General features: G+C 38.7%; 1 protein-coding gene across 1 annotated transcript; it reads left to right on the top strand.

Moving 5' to 3' along the window:
• Positions 1-411: 411 nt before the first annotated feature.
• Positions 412-11,274, top strand: LOC108703966 (serine protease 27). The gene is made up of 6 exons (XM_018240278.2): positions 412-552; positions 5,388-5,417; positions 6,858-7,020; positions 7,348-7,619; positions 9,843-10,012; positions 10,824-11,274. The coding sequence occupies exons 1-6, from the start codon at positions 507-509 to the stop codon at positions 11,175-11,177; spliced, it is 1,035 nt and encodes a 344-aa protein (XP_018095767.1). The 5' UTR covers positions 412-506; the 3' UTR covers positions 11,178-11,274.
• The last annotated feature ends 4,559 nt before the right edge of the window (positions 11,275-15,833 follow it).

Genomic DNA, 15,833 nt, shown 5'->3' with positions numbered 1-15,833 from the left:
AAAATTCTAGAAGCATTGCAGCGGTGAAGGATCTTGCATTAAATTGATATTGCATGTTTTTAGCATGTTATTCTTATTGCCATGTTGAGATCCTTAGAATTACTGCCGCATTCAACTCGCACACATTAGAAATGCTATGTAATATTTATGGCTGGTAAGAGGAAAGAAAGCCAATCATGTAGCCAGCTCTACGTCCCCTTCTGTTTCTTCCATTTTCTTTACACTGCCGGCACATTTTATATTTCACTGCAGTAAAATTTACTGTTCTTTAGAAGTTCTGTGGCTTTGGACTTCGAAACATTTCGAAATCCGTTTCTCAGTAACATTCGGTATTTCTCAATGTCTTAGAAACAGCTTTTCAAGATACAAAGGCATTGATTACGGCAAATCTGGTTAAACAGGGTGTGTGTTCTCATTTGTTAGCTAAAGTTGGTAACTCCCACTGTAGGACAGAATAGATATACAGCCAGTCTCTGTACTCAGTGGCCAGACGAAAGGAAATAATCATGAACTGGTTCCGTTTAATGAGAACTCTGCTCCTGCTGAACTTGGGTAAGTGTCTTCATAGAGCATAAGACTTTGGATCTACTGCATGAGCTGCACCTAATTTAACCACCTGGATTTTATCTTGCCTGAAAAAAGTTAAAAGATTAGAAAATATATTTTCCAGATTTTCTTAAGTTAAGTAAAGGGTATGGAAGAAAGATTTTATCAGCAATGCATTGAGTAGTTATAAAATATATAAATATCAGAGCTGAAGCAGGTCCATCAGGTTTCTCCTGTCTTTATGTCTTCAGTTGCACGAGGTCCTTCCCCAGGGATGTAGTTGCTGCGTAGTGATGATAATAATGATGGCAAAACTCTCTGGTGATATATTATGTAGACAGATTTGCCACTCCATGATATCCTTTTCTTCATGAAGTTGCTCAGACTCAGTGAGAACTACAATGTGAGAGTTAGCAATGTGTTAAATGTATTCAGTCATTATCATGGCGTCGTTTTCATTACTAAATTACAGTGTGTACATTGCAAATAATTCTACCATAAAAAATATTTTTTTTGAACCAATAAATGTTATATTTTTAAGGTCATTGTTCCTGGTCAGGGGATTTCAGAAAGAGCCAGCACTTCACAATGGAACTGCTTTATGATAATCTATTGTTTCTGCAACTCAATGTAACTGAAGGAGTAACGACTTGGGTTAGCTGGACTTGGATTTTTTTTTCCAAGTTGTTTTTTATTGAGTTTTAACTTTCCCACAAACAAACAAAAATACTCAGTGAGAACCACAATATGAGAGTTATCAAGATGTTAAAGGAATTCTGTCATTTTATGGTGTAGTTTTTATTTCTAAATTACAGTGTGTACATTGCAAATAATTCTACCATAAAGTTTTAAGTTTCCCACAAACAAACAAAAGTAAAAAGAAATATATTGAAGTTTCAAATTAAAGTCAGTTTTCTTTGCTTAGTTCACATAGTGTTTTAATGACAGTTAGCATTTAGATACAATTATTTAGTTTTGCATGTCTGGCGGACTTGGGTTTTTACTACTGAGTACTGTTCTCATTACTAACACTGGGGTTAGGGTTATGGGATCAGTTTTAGAAATGCAGGTGTCAGGGAGCTGTTATTTGGTTTCCTTCCCATTGTTTCTATTGATAGGCTGCTGGGGGGTGATATCATTCCAACGTGCAGCGCAGTAAATAGTGACTGAGGTTTGTCAGAGCACAATTCACGTGGCTTAGGGCACCTGGGAAACTAAGAAAATGTCTAGTTTCAAATTTCACATTAAATATAAAAAAATTGTTAGCTCTTTTGAAAAATGGATTTCAATGTAAGATTCTGCTGAAGGAGTGCTATTTTGTAAAAAAAAAAAAAAAAACAACAAAAAAAACCCCTTGCTTTTCTGCGACAGAATCTCTTTAAACCCTTGGCCACCTAATGTACCGTTTCTTTAATTATTTCGAAAATAGGCACAAAGTCCAATATATCGCTTAGAGGAAATTGGGAAATCACTGAGATATGGTTTACTGTATATCTCATAAAAATACCACCTGCCAGCAGTAAATAAAATAATAATTTAATTTACCTTCATAAATTCCATTTCTTCTACTTCCGACATGTTAGTAGAGAGGGGCAGTATCTCCCATCTCAGACCACGAGCTACTATAGAACCTATAACATAGCCAGTTAGAAATATTCATGACCTATAAGACCATCTGAATTCCTCCTCACCACTGTTTGACCAAAGCAGTAATGGATCAATATTAATAACTTGGGTGGGAAACCCTGTATTGACTTGTCAGGACTAGAAGAAATGCAACTTTGACATGAAGAAGTGAATTCTCATTTTCTTCTTCATCATTTAGACGTCAGTCGGATGGGATCTACCAAAGCCATGCCCCAAAAGCAATGAGGGGGGTGGGAATAAAATAACTGATGATAAATCGAACTTACTAAAAAAGTCATGACTAACAAAACAGAATTAAGTGCTGTCCTGACAAATTTTCGCCTGGCAATGTGAGCGAAGCCATCGCTGCCGAATTTTCGGCGGTTAGTGAATTTGCCCCATACTCACTGTTACATAGTTACATAGTTAAATTGGGTTGAAAAAAGACAAAGTCCATCAAGTTCGACCCCTCCAAATGAAAACCCAGCCCCATACACACACCCCTCCCTACTTTTAATTAAAATTCTATATACCCATACCTATACTAACTATAGAGTTTAGTATCACAATAGCCTTTGTATTATGTCTGTCCAAAAAATCATCCAAGCCATTCTTAAAGGCATTAACTGAATCAGCCATCACAACATCACCCGGCAGAGCATTCCACAACCTCACTGTCCTGACTGTGAAGAACCCTCTACGTTGCTTCAAATGAAAGTTCTTTTCCTCTAGTCTAAAGGGGAGGCCTCTGGTACGTGATCCACTTTATGGGTAAAAAGGTCCCCTGCTATTTGTCTATAATGTCCTCTAATGTACTTGTAAAGTGTAATCATGTCCCCTCGCAAGCGCCTTTTTTCCAGAGAAAACAACCCCAACCTTGACAGTCTACCCTCATAATTTAAGTCTTCCGTCCCTCTAACCAATTTAGTTGCACTTAGTCTCTGCACTCTCTCCAGCTCATTTATATCCCTCTTAAGGACTGGAGTCCAAAACTGCCCCCATACTCCAGATGAGGCCTTACCAGGGACCTACAGTATAAAGAGGCATAATTATGTTTTCATCCCTTGCGTTAATGCCCTTTTTTATGCAAGACAGAACTTTATTTGCTTTAGTAGTCACAGAATGACACTGCCCAGAATTAGACAACGTGTTATCTACAAAGATCCCTAGATCCTTTTCATTTAAGGAAACTCCCAACACACTGCCATTTAGTGTATAACTTGCATTTATATTATTTTTGCCAAAGTGCATAACCTGCATTTATCAACGTTGAACCTCATTTTCCAGTTTGCTGCCCAGTTTTCCAGTTTAGACAGATCACTTTGCAAAGTGGCAGCATCCTGCATGGAACCTATAGTTCTGCACAATTTAGTATCATCTGCAAAAATAGAAATAGTACTTTCAATGCCCACCTCCAGGTCATTAATAAACAAGTTGAAAAGCAAGGGACCTAGTACAGAGCCCTGCGGTACTCCACTAACAACACTGGTCCAATTAGAAAATGTTCGGTACTCCACTAACAACACTGGTCCAATTAGAAAATGTTCCATTTACCACCACTCTTTGTAGTCTATCTTTTAGCCAGTTCTCTATCCAGGTACAAATACTATGTTCCAGGCCAACATTCCTTAATTTAACCAGTAACCTTTTGTGTGGCACTGTATCAAATGCTTTAGCAAAGTCTAAGTAAATCACATCCACTGCCATCCCAGAATCGAGGTCTCTACTTACATTCTCGTAAAAAGAAATTAAGTTAGTCTGGCAAGATCTATTACGCATAAAACCATGCTGGCACAAACTTTTAGTATTATGATTTGCTATGAAGTCCAGTATCTTATCCTTTATTAACCCTTCAAAAAGCTTTCCTAATACTGACGTCAGACTAACTGGCCTATAGTTTTGAGGCTGAGAACGGGATCCTTTTTTGAATAGAGGCACCACATTAGCAATTCGCCAGTCTCTCGGCACTATGCCAGATCTCAATGAATCCTGAAAAATTAAGTAAAGAGGTTTGGCAATCACAGAGCTAAGCTCGCTAATTACCCTGGGATAAATACCATCTGGCCCTGGACCTTTGTTAATCTTAACATGTTCAAGTCTCTTTTGAATTTCTTCATGTGTGAACCATGCATCATTAGTTGTATTACTAGGATTGGGAGTGTTAAGAAGGAAACCTTCACTTACTGGTTCTTCATTTGTGTAGACAGATGAAAAATAGTTCAGAGTTCAGAATCTGCGCTTTTATTTTGTTATTCAAGTTCTGTTATAACTAACCCATATCCATAGCTTTTCTGTCCAAATCTTGGACACATACATCCTATATCATGTGTTCAGTAATTATTAACATTATTATTAACATACATTTATAGAGCGCCAACATATTTCACAGTGCTGGCTGGCAGTAATTCAAAGCCTTGCAGAGTCACAGGAGAAAGAAGGCTAAATCTTGTGCACAGATGGACATAAATACATATATAAATTGATTATTATTATATTAGCCCAGGGCTAGGGTATCCCCAGATCTATAATTCTTCCCAATTGGTGATCATTTGTGTATTGTACATAGTGAGGTATCCGGTATCCCCCTGGGTCCACAATGAAGTAAATTATTTTACAAAAACCAAAACTGTGTTTTGCTTCTATCACCAAAAGAGTGAGGAGGTAGATCCTACATTGTGTCCAGTAGGACTTATAAAGTAACAGTGGTGAGGAGAAAGTCTGGTTGTCTTATAGGTCATGATTAATTTTGATTGGCTATATTATAGGTCCTACCTCCTTGTCTGGCAGGGGCAATAGTGCCCATCTATACTGACATGGAAGGGACACAGAAGAAAGATACATCTTTGAGTTGACAACGTTAAACTCAATGCACATGCAAAAATGTAGTGCAATGGAACAATGGAAACCATTGACCATAAAATAAGTAACCCTGAGTTCTGTTCTGGTACATCATTCTATAGTAAAACTGTGTTCCTCTTATATATTTTAACTCTAACCAGTTTTGTTAACTCACATTCTAAAGAGAGTTACTGTTATCTGATTTCCACTTTTCTATCCAAATTAGTCATAGATAGTCCATCCATAAAAGCCTGTTATCGATCCCCAAAACAACCGATATCCATAATACATGATTGAGATGGGCTGCCATGTATGTACAGAGAATTGAGCAAAAACTTAGTTTTTTTCCTGAATTTTAATATTCTCTTTTTCTACAGGACTAATTGGGGTCACTGAAGCTGCAGTAGGTGAGTAGGTTGAGGAGTGTATTGTATTGTACCTTCAATCTGCTTTCGGCAATGTTTAAACATTCTTTTATGGTAACATGAAACAGGGGTGTGTGCAGGGCCGCCATCAGGGGGGCACCGGGCCTGGGCCTCGAATGTGGAAGTGGCGAAAAGCCGAAGTCTCGAATGTGGAAGTGACGAAAAGCCGAACAGCTGAAGTCCTGAAGACCCAAAGTCACGAAAATAGCCAAAGAGGCGAAAAGACCAGAAGTCACTAAAACGGCGAAAAGACCCAAAGTCACGAAAATAGGCGAAGCCGAAGAGGCGAAAAGAGTGACCCGAAATTACAAAAACAGCTGAAATGAAAGTCCTGAAGCGAAGGAGAGACCCAAAGTCACGAAAATAGCCGATGCCAAACTCCCGAAGAGGCGAAAAGACCAGAAGTCACAAAAACAGCCGAAATCTCGAAGAGGCGAAAAGACTCAAAGTCACAAAAACAGCCAAAATGGAAGTCCTGAAGAGGCGAAAAGACCTGAAGAGGCGAAAAGACCCAAAGTCACGAAAATAGCCGAAGCTGAACTCCCGAAGAGACGAAAAGACCGGAAGTCACAAAAAACAGCCGAAATGGAAATCCTGAAGAGGCGAAAAGACCCAAAGTCACGAAAATAGCCATAGCCGAACTCCTGAAGAGGCGAAAAGACCGGAAGTCACAAAAACAGCCGAAATTTAAGTCCTGAAGCGGCGAAAAGACCCAAAGTCACGGAAATAGCCAAACTCCCGAAAAGGCGAAAAGACCGGAAGTCACAAAAAAAAGCCGAAGTCCCGAAGAGGTGAAAAGACTCGAAGTGACAAAAACAGCCGAAATGGAAGTCCTGAAGAGGCGAAAAGACCCAAAGTCACGAAAATAGCTGAAGCCAAACTCCCGAAGAGGTGAAAAGACCAGAAGTCACAAAATCAGCCGAAAAACTTTGAATGTTTCATGGAAAACACAACTCGAATCTTAATAAATCTGCCCTTTAGTGTCTGCATTTATTATACTGGGATTCTACAAATAGTAATCTATACTGAGGTTCTATAAGTATTACAATGTAAATTCTACAGGTTTTAGTCTACAAAGTAGTTCTGCTAGTAATGCCTGACATTGAGGTTTTACAAGTAGTAATCCATGCTTATGTTCTATAAATATTGATGTACCCTTGTTTCTACAAATAGTGATCTAAAGAGAAGTTTTATTATACAACATAGATCTACAATGATCATTCTATAATGCAGATCTAAAGTAATAATCCATTCTAAGGTTCTAGAAGTTGTAATCTACACTGGAATTCTACATATAGTGATTTAAACTGATTTTAATTTAAACGGCAATCAGCAATTTTCATCAACATGCAACAGTGAGCACTGTGGTCAAAAAGATGGTTTATTTATGAAAATCCTTAACATCTCCTACTTTATTGGCAGAATGTGGAAGGCGCCAGCTGTTAAATCGCATCATGGGAGGGCAAGATTCAAAGCCAGGCATGTGGCCCTGGCAAGTGATGTTTTATAGCAAGGATTTTGAGTTATGTGGGGGAACCCTTATAACAAATAATTGGGTTGTCTCTGCAGCTCACTGTTTTAACAGGTAAGTGCGTGAGGAGTGATATGATTGTGAGTAGGACAGCACAATAGATAAGTCAGTAGATAATAATGAAGGAGGTGTGAATCTATTCACTGAATATGAAGAAATACAGGTTTTAGTATCTCTGGGGAGGACAGTAATTTATTTGCTTTGACTGAATAAAAGTGGCTGAACGTTCTAAACTTGTGAAGGCTTTTTTTTATCATCAAACTGTAGGAGATAATATTATTTAGTTCATCACTGGTTTTGGCCATAGTAAATTATTCTATAAACAAAAGACCATCAACCAGTTTACAGTTTCTCAAGAAGGTTTTTTTTTTTATGTTTCAGTACAAACCCACCTTCATTCTACAATGTTTATCTTGGAGTCTACCAGATAAGTGAGCCAAATGGCAATGAGGTTGTCATGGAAATCAAAAGATTTATTGTTCATCCTAATTACACTTCCCCTGAGTTTGGCTTTGATATTGCCCTTGTGGAGCTCAGCAGGGGTGCCAATTACACCAACTACATCCAACCAGTTTGTCTTCCATCTGTTGGGTTGACTTTGCCAACTGGCCTGCAGTGCTGGGTGACCGGCTGGGGAAACATCGCAAGTAATGGTGAGTATGAGTATTGGACAAAAAACGTGGAAGCCCTTTGCTGACTTTGTGGGAGAGACTTGGAAACAGTGCTGTAGCTCCACCCAGTGGGCATTAAAGGGTACACGTCAAAAAATGTAACAGAAAAAAATTGTATATATTAAAGATAAAAATGCAATTGAAATCTTTTATAGTAGAACACACCTGCATGGCGATACATACCTGACTTACTATGCAGAATATCTATAAATACATAGCCAGTTTTAGTAGGTGTTATTATAGAAGATTTGCTGTGAGGACTGTCAGGGGCCTTGCGGCTCCCAGCACAGAGAAGTTTGGACGAAGGAGGAAGCCTCGGGTTAGGTCCAAGTTCACGGTAACCAGAAAGAGGTCAGGTGTAAGCCTAGTTAAGTCCAAGCACAAGTTCAATAGGCAGGCAGAGAAGGATCATTTTCAGGGTTAAAGCAGGGGTCAAAGCCAGGAATCAATCATGATCACAATATAGAATACCCAGCAGTTGTGACCTATAATTGGGCATGGAACCGGTGTTCGGAACGTCCTTTTATTTTGAATTTGGTGCCAGGACGCATCTTCATGTCGTCACATGTTTGCGCACTGACATCAGTGAGCTGGCGTCGGAACCCACATGACAACCATGGGCGCCACCATCTTGAATTTGCCACCGATGGAAGCGCTCCTGGAGTGCTCCTGACAGGGACAAAGTAAAGTAATCTACACCAATACTTTCTGTAAAAATACTCAGTGAAGATTCTACAAATAATAATCTATACTAGGGTTCTACTCAACAATTTAGTTCTACAAAAAATAATCTATGGTTCTACAAGTAGTAATTCATTCTAAGTTTCTACGCAATCTACAAATGCTTTTTACAAGTAATAATCTACACTGAGGTTCTACAAGTATTATTTTACAATGTAAATTCTACAGGTGTTAGTCTACATAGTAGTTCTACTAGTATTGCCCCGCATTGAGGTTTTACAAATGGTAATCCATTCTATGGTAATACTATCAATGTAAGTGTAGGATTTAGTTAGACCAGAGTTTGGGAGAGATGGCGTTGAGTGAATCGATATTTTTCTGCTTTTACTAATTAATTATTTTGGCCCACAACACATTGCTGGCTACTACTTTGTAGATCAGTGTTACATTGGTGATTCAGTTGGTCCTCCCAGTTGGTGTCTGGAGGAGGGGATGATGTTGTTAAACTGCACATTATGTCTGCAAATAACAACAAATAGGCACCTCTTAACAGTCAAGCAGATGTTTATTTAACAGTAATGAACATAGTCATTCAGTACAAGTCTGAATATAAGGTAGATAACAGTTGTAGTAAAACTCATTACATGCATGCCTTGGATGAGACTTGGTAGACTTAGGACCACCTTTATGAAATACTTGCTAGAGTTTTAGATTCCCTTCAGTAAAGCATCTCATGAAGTTTAAAACTAGCATGTTTCCAAGGTATTGCCTGGCAAAGTTAGCTCTAGTCTAGCAATCTTTGTTGGAGCCACATGCTGCTCTTTCTAAGCTGTCCTGACTTACACCTCTGAGGTGACCTATTACAGAAGTTTTTCTGTCGTTAACACAGTTCACAGGTTCCCATTTCCCTGAGTTTTGTTTGCTTAGGGCACCGTTTTCTTTACTGGGGCCTTTTACTCCAGGCTATCCAGCAGTATCCACCCTTGTTGATAGGTGGACTCCAAAGCAGAATTATATTATATTAACTATTTAGAGTAAATTGTCAGACCAGTAGAGGGTAACAGTAGCCTCATTTCCTGAACCACAAGGGGAATTTAACCCTTTGGTTTCCTACATTCTGTTGTTCCATCTTCTTTTACTGTTACTATCCTGCCCTAACTGTCATTATTTTCCCTACTGTTTCTATCTTGCTCACTTGATAACTTCCCAACACACTTTTTCTACTCATGCCAGTATATCTACAATCTCCTCACTCTCCCTACTTCATCTGCTGCTATCTAGTGCACCACTATGTTAAAAGATTTATCGATTTCAGCCCCTAAAGATAGTTCTGTATGTTTCTGTGTGAGAGGCACTGCATTGGCAATGGAACTTTAGGGTCCCAGTCTTAATCCATCTTTACTAGAGAATACTTAAGTTGCAACATGTACTTCATACAACGACTATCTGGATAGGGGTGGTGGGTGGTTGGAATTTACTGAGAAGCTTTGTTGTCTGATGTTATCTTCTGATATTTCTTCACAGTCACTCTTCCTGACCCCAATACCCTCCAGGAAGTAGCAGTGCCTCTGATTGGTAGTGAGAAGTGCAATACATTATTTCAAGTTCCATCTCCTTTAGACCCAAACACATATGTGATTTCAAATGACATGTTATGTGCTGGATACATCAATGGTGGAAAAGACTCTTGCCAGGTTGGTGATGTTATATGGAGGACAAAAATGGGGATATACTGTACATTGAATGTAGAGGAATGTTGCATTCTATGATAGGAAGGGAACACAGAACCATGACTCTCAATTGGTATTTGATTAAGGGTAAATACTACTTTGTGGTTCTGGAGACCCTTGGGGATTTTAGTTAGGCTGACTTATGACAATATTTGATGTATTTCTAACTATTTTAAGACAAAGATGGTCATTAATGTATGCTGAGGAGAAGTACACTTTTCAAAAATGCTTTGTGGTAGCACCAGTAACACTTGGGGGCATATTTTTCAAGGGTCGAATTTAGAATTTGAAAAACTGAAATTCGAATGTCTGAAATTTAGAAAAAAACAAAATTAAGTCGAAGTTTTTTTTTTCCAAATAGGTCAGTTTTCAATCGAATAGGTCCGTATTCGATTGAATTCGAATCAAAGTTTTTCCCCAAAAAAACTTAGATTTTTTTAAAGTCCACCAATAGGTTCTAGGAGCAATTCAGCAGGTTTTAGATGGCGAATGGTTAAAGTTGAATTTTTAAAGAGACAATACATGATAAATTTCAATATTCGAATTTTTAATTTTTTTCAAAGTTGAATCGAATTTGGACTAGTCAAGGTAATAGTTTGAAATTCAAATTTTTTTAATTCGAAAATTCACCTTGACCCTTTATAAATCTGCCCCTTGAAGTATCAGTAGCAATTTAGGATAGTCAAGGTTCTTTTGGTTTATACTCCAAGAATGCCCTCTAGAATGTTTGCCACTCAGATGTTTTCCCAGCAGCTCATATCGCTTTGTTTTTCAGGGTGACTCTGGTGGACCTTTGGTTTGTGCTGAAGCCAATCACTGGTATTTGGTTGGGGTTGTGAGCTTTGGTGTGGGCTGCGGGCAACCCAACCGTCCAGGAGTATATACCCGACTGAATGCGTATTTGGGATGGATTGAGTCATATGTTCCTGAAGTCTCAGCCAATGTTCTAAATGTGTCCTTCACAGGCCCCTTTATTTCTCTCTATAATAATATAACGACCACCACCGATGTTTCAGTAACTAGGAATGTGACTTCTCCAACCACCACAGGTGTTCCTGGGGCAGGTACAACTATTGTTGCCTCCACCTTTGTCCTTGCATGGATATTTCTTCTATTGACCTGTTTATGAAGGCCCTCATCATCTCTGCTGCTTATATTTACAAGTTTTTAATAAATGAATATAAATCAATAAAAGTGTGTTTAAATAAAATCTATTGACAAATGCATTGATTGGCACTACCTATTACAGCGGAATGCTGATTACAATTTGCAACTCAGTGCACACCATTAAGACTCTTCCAAAATATTCAAAGAAAATTGCATAATCTTGGTGAAATAAATGACCTATCCTCTGCATTCATGATCAGCAAATTGTCTTATCATGTTGGAAGGAATATGTTGGCCTTCCCACTAGGAGGGAACAGTATTTTGCAGACCTTTCCCTAAAAGCTGTATCCTATCTAGCAATGCAAAAAGAAGCAAATCCTACCCCTACCAAAAAAATAATAAATACAAACAAAATTCCCCAAACATTTACTTAGGTGAAGTAACCCATAGCAACCAGATGCTTGCTTTTCAACAGAAGACCAGTAAATGCTACCTGCTGGTTAGTTACTAAAATGATTAGTAACTGATTAGTAACTGTTGCAAATGACTCCCATACATTGAGCAATGCATATTTCTAAACCCCAATGCATACCGAAGGGTTACAGTTCTTTTAGGTTTTGGTGGCCTCACATAAGGCTTATAATTATAATCAAGTTTAAACATGCAAAGTTAAGACCTTCTGTGAACATGAATCAAGTCCACATGATGCCACAAGATTTTGACAAACCGCATAGACAATCAAAAACATAGTCACATAATTTCAACTCTCTAGAGATATTCTCTCTACTGCTTTATTCAAAGATACCCTTACCACTAGGATTTGTTTTTGCTTGAATGTTGACCTGTATAGAACAGTTCCTCTTGCTGACTGAAAAAAGAACTAGGCACACCAGAACACCTAGAAGATGATTAAGTCTTTCTAAACAAAGATGTTCACTTAAGTTAAATGAAACCTAAAGCTGAACAAAGACTACGGCTAGAAATTCTACACCTTGTGTTCTGAGGGCCAGCCCAAAGCTACCACATCCCTTTAGCAGTGAAGATCTGTGCCTCTAAAGATGCCCCCAAGAAACAGTCCATCATATCTTCTGCTAATGCAAAGAACATGCTCTGGGCTGCTAGCTATAGATAAAAAATATAAAATATAAAAAATCTGATTTTAAATTGAACTTGCAGTCTTTCTGCATTGACAACATCTGCAAGATAATATAATGTATGTGTAATGTTTCCATTGTTAAAGTCAGGGCAGGGCAGCTGATGGACAAGTGAAGCTCACTCATTCTGATGTAGAACACAAGGAGCTTCAACCAGTGGAGCCTTGTGCTTACTGCCCGCAGCACTCAGCTCCCTGCACTGTAGGACAGGAACCAATCAGCAGCTAGCATGACCTGAAAGAGAACTGAAGCCTGTCTGTCAGGACCAGCCCTGGACTTGAACTCTTGTGTGTGCATTTCTGGGACACTTGCACTTACCTTGTGAGCCACTGGAGGCTCTTGGGGCTGGACCTGAACTCTTCATCTATGTTCCTGACTCTGCCTGTTCCCAGTATGTCTCCTCCCATCTCGTTACCCTCATGTGTTTCCCATTGCCATTTATGTCCCCTTTATAAGCCCAACCCTGGCCCTTGTCCAGGGCTTGGTCATTGCGTTTTCCTGCAAGCCGTCCTCGTTCAAAGTTCCTGTATTCCAAGCTCCTGTGTTCCTGGTTCCTTGTTCCTGATTCCTGTGTTCTGATCCCTACCTTTGTGGATTTCCCAGTATTGACCTTTGCCTGTGTTTTGACTATTCTTTGAATGCTGCTTTTGTACTGCATGTTGGTGTGTTTGAACTCGGCCTGTGACCTCAACTATTCTATCGCCTCTTGATTTTCTACTGCTGCGGATGTAAAAGCAACACCATATACAGGTATTACTTATAATTGTCTACAAAATAAAGTTTTTTTTCCTTTATCCTATACGTCTCCTTTACACTTGTTACTCAGAAACCACACGAGTCTGAACATTGGGAGAAAGGTATATTATGTTATGCACTATTTAGAGTCATTTTAGAGATAGAAAAAAAAAAGTTTACTTATTCTTTACTTATTCTTTAAGGGTAAAATTTAGGGTGACTGCTAACATAACCTTACATATTACAGGAAGGCTTGTATAAAAGTCAATTACGTACAACAAAGTTAAAATTGCAAAATAAAAGAATTTTTGCAAAATGAAAGGGAAAAACCCTCAGATATTTCCCTTTGCAAATCTCTTTTGCATTTCCTCCATTAGATCACCAAATCAAGATAAAATATAGATCAGTGCCACGGGCTATAGAAAAAATATACAATTGACAGAACCTAGCTAAATATTGTTAACACTCAGTATAAACATCAGGGTGTGGCCAGAACCATAGAAAATATTGTTTTCTACATAACTTAGGGGGTTATTTATTAAAGTCCAAATCACAAAAACTCCAAAAAAAATTTTTTTACTATAAAATCTGAATTTTGAGTGGAAAAAAAGCCTCAAATTTTTCGGGATTCATTATTCCCAGAGGATGGGGAAAAGTCAGAATCTGAAAATCTGGCATCTCAGACCTGCCGAGGTTGTATATAAGTCAATGGGAGAGGTCCCTATCCGGTTTGGAAGTTTCTGTGGTCTGCGCTGGAATTAGCCTGAAAATCCAACTATTTCTCACTTTTTTTTGCATATTGAGAACTGACAGTAGGGGGGGTTATTTATCAAGGTCCGAATTTATCTGAAAAAAACTCAGACCAAATCCGCATGGGTTTTTTGGGCTTATTTATTAATACAGTTTCACAAAAATTTAGATTTTTTGATTTGATAGATTTTTTCGGATTTTTCACCGAGAATTTCGGGGTCTTGCCAAAAACCCAGCGCACATCAAAAAATCATTGGGACTTCTCCCATTAACTTATAAGCAACCTCGACAGGTCTGAGATGCCGGATTTTCAGATTCTGACTTTTCCATCCTCGGGGTTTAATAAATTCAGAAAAATTCTTGATTTTTTTAAAAGCCCGATTTTATAAAAAAAAATCACACATTTTTCGTGATTTTTGCATTCGGAGTTTAGTAAATAACCCCCTAGGTGTCTCCAAGTGGCAGGTAGTGATGGGCTAATTTGTCCTTTCCACTTTGCCGAATAATTAGCAAAATTCACGAAACGCGAATTTTGATGCCCACGTCAATTCTGATGCTCGCGTCAATTTTGACACCACCATTGAAGTTAACAGGTGTCTGAATAATGTTGATGTGCAATGGTTTTGACGCAAATGACTTTTCTGAAGCCCGTCCAAAAATTTTTGACGCCGGCAAATTTTCACGACAGTTCTGCAAATTTATTTCCCAGCAGCAAAACACGGAAATTTGCTGCGAATTTGTGCCTGCCGAATTTATTCGCCCATCACTAGTGGCAGGCCAAGCATTACTTTTTAATTTTGGGGTCAAACAAGTTGCATCCAGAATCCGTGGTTATGGATTCCCCACTGCATCCAATGTAAAGGAGAACTAAAGCCTAACTAAAGAAGTAGCTAGAAATGTTGTACATGATGTTTTGTGCTTCTGTACCAGCCCAAGGCAACCACAGCCCTTTAGCAGTAAAGATCTGTGTCTCCAAAGATGCCCCAGTAGCTCCCCATCTTCTTTTCTGCTGATTCACTGCACATGCTCTGTGCTGCTGTCACTTACTGAGCTTAGGGAGCCACTCACAATATACAGTACACATAGAATAGAAATGTCACAATATAAGGCTGATTAGTAATTAATACACATAATTACTACATGGCAGCACAGAAACCAGTGCAATTAGCATCAGAATTGAATAATCAGCAAACCTGTAGCATCAGCTTATATTACAGCCAGGGAAGCTCATTTTCTGCTGGATAATTAGTGACGAGCCCTAAGCTTAGCTTCTCAACAGCCAATCAGAGCCCACTGAGCATGTGAGTGTCACAGACACTTTCCAAGATGGTGACCCCCTGTGACAAGTTTGAAGTCCTGGATCATTGCTGCTATTGACAAGCTCAAACTTTAGCCTCGTGCAATAAGTTCACTATATAAAATATGCCATTTTTAGGCATATTCATTTTTAGGGTATAGGTCTAGTAATGGGCGAATAAATTCGGCAGGCACTAATTTGCTGCAAATTTCTGCTTTTCGCCACCAGTGAATGAATTTCCAAAACTGATGTGAAAATTTGCTGCAAATTTCTGCTTTTCACCACCAGTGAATAAATTCGCAAAACTGCCACAAAAAATCCGATGCAACCAAAAAATCTGATGCGTCAGCATAGTCGTGCGCATAAAATTGGCACGCATCAAAATTATTCGGACACCCATTCACTAATGTATTCAGACAAAATAGTCGTGCGTATTAAAATTGTTGCTTGCTTTAAAATAGTTGCGTGTCAAAATTATTTTGACGCCGGCGACAACTCTGATGCGCACTTATGTCAATGGCCGCCTGTTAATTGTTGCGGGCATCAGAATTGTCGCATTTGCAATTTTTTTTGCGAATTTCACTGGAAATTTTCCGGTGAAGTGAAAGGGGAGAAATTCGCCCATCGCTACTAATCAGTTCTACTTTAAAGAGGATCTCCATTCAAAAATTGTTCTTTTGCATATTGCAAAACACACAGTTCAAGGCAACTATAATATAGTGAATAAAGTACCCCCTCTTGT

Source organism: Xenopus laevis, chromosome 9_10L, assembly GCF_017654675.1.
Source record: "Xenopus laevis strain J_2021 chromosome 9_10L, Xenopus_laevis_v10.1, whole genome shotgun sequence".
Taxonomy (NCBI): Eukaryota; Metazoa; Chordata; class Amphibia; order Anura; family Pipidae; genus Xenopus; species Xenopus laevis.
This window is presented reverse-complemented; position numbering and strand designations above follow the sequence as displayed.

Excerpts from the sequence above, each read along its gene's own strand:
- LOC108703966 (XM_018240278.2), top strand. The coding sequence starts at position 507 with ATGAACTGGTTCCGTTTAATGAGAACTCTGCTCCTGCTGAACTTGG. Across the intron at positions 7,620-9,842 it reads GGGAAACATCGCAAGTAATG|TCACTCTTCCTGACCCCAAT; the intron begins GTGAGTATGAGT and ends ATTTCTTCACAG. Across the intron at positions 10,013-10,823 it reads GTGGAAAAGACTCTTGCCAG|GGTGACTCTGGTGGACCTTT; the intron begins GTTGGTGATGTT and ends TTTGTTTTTCAG.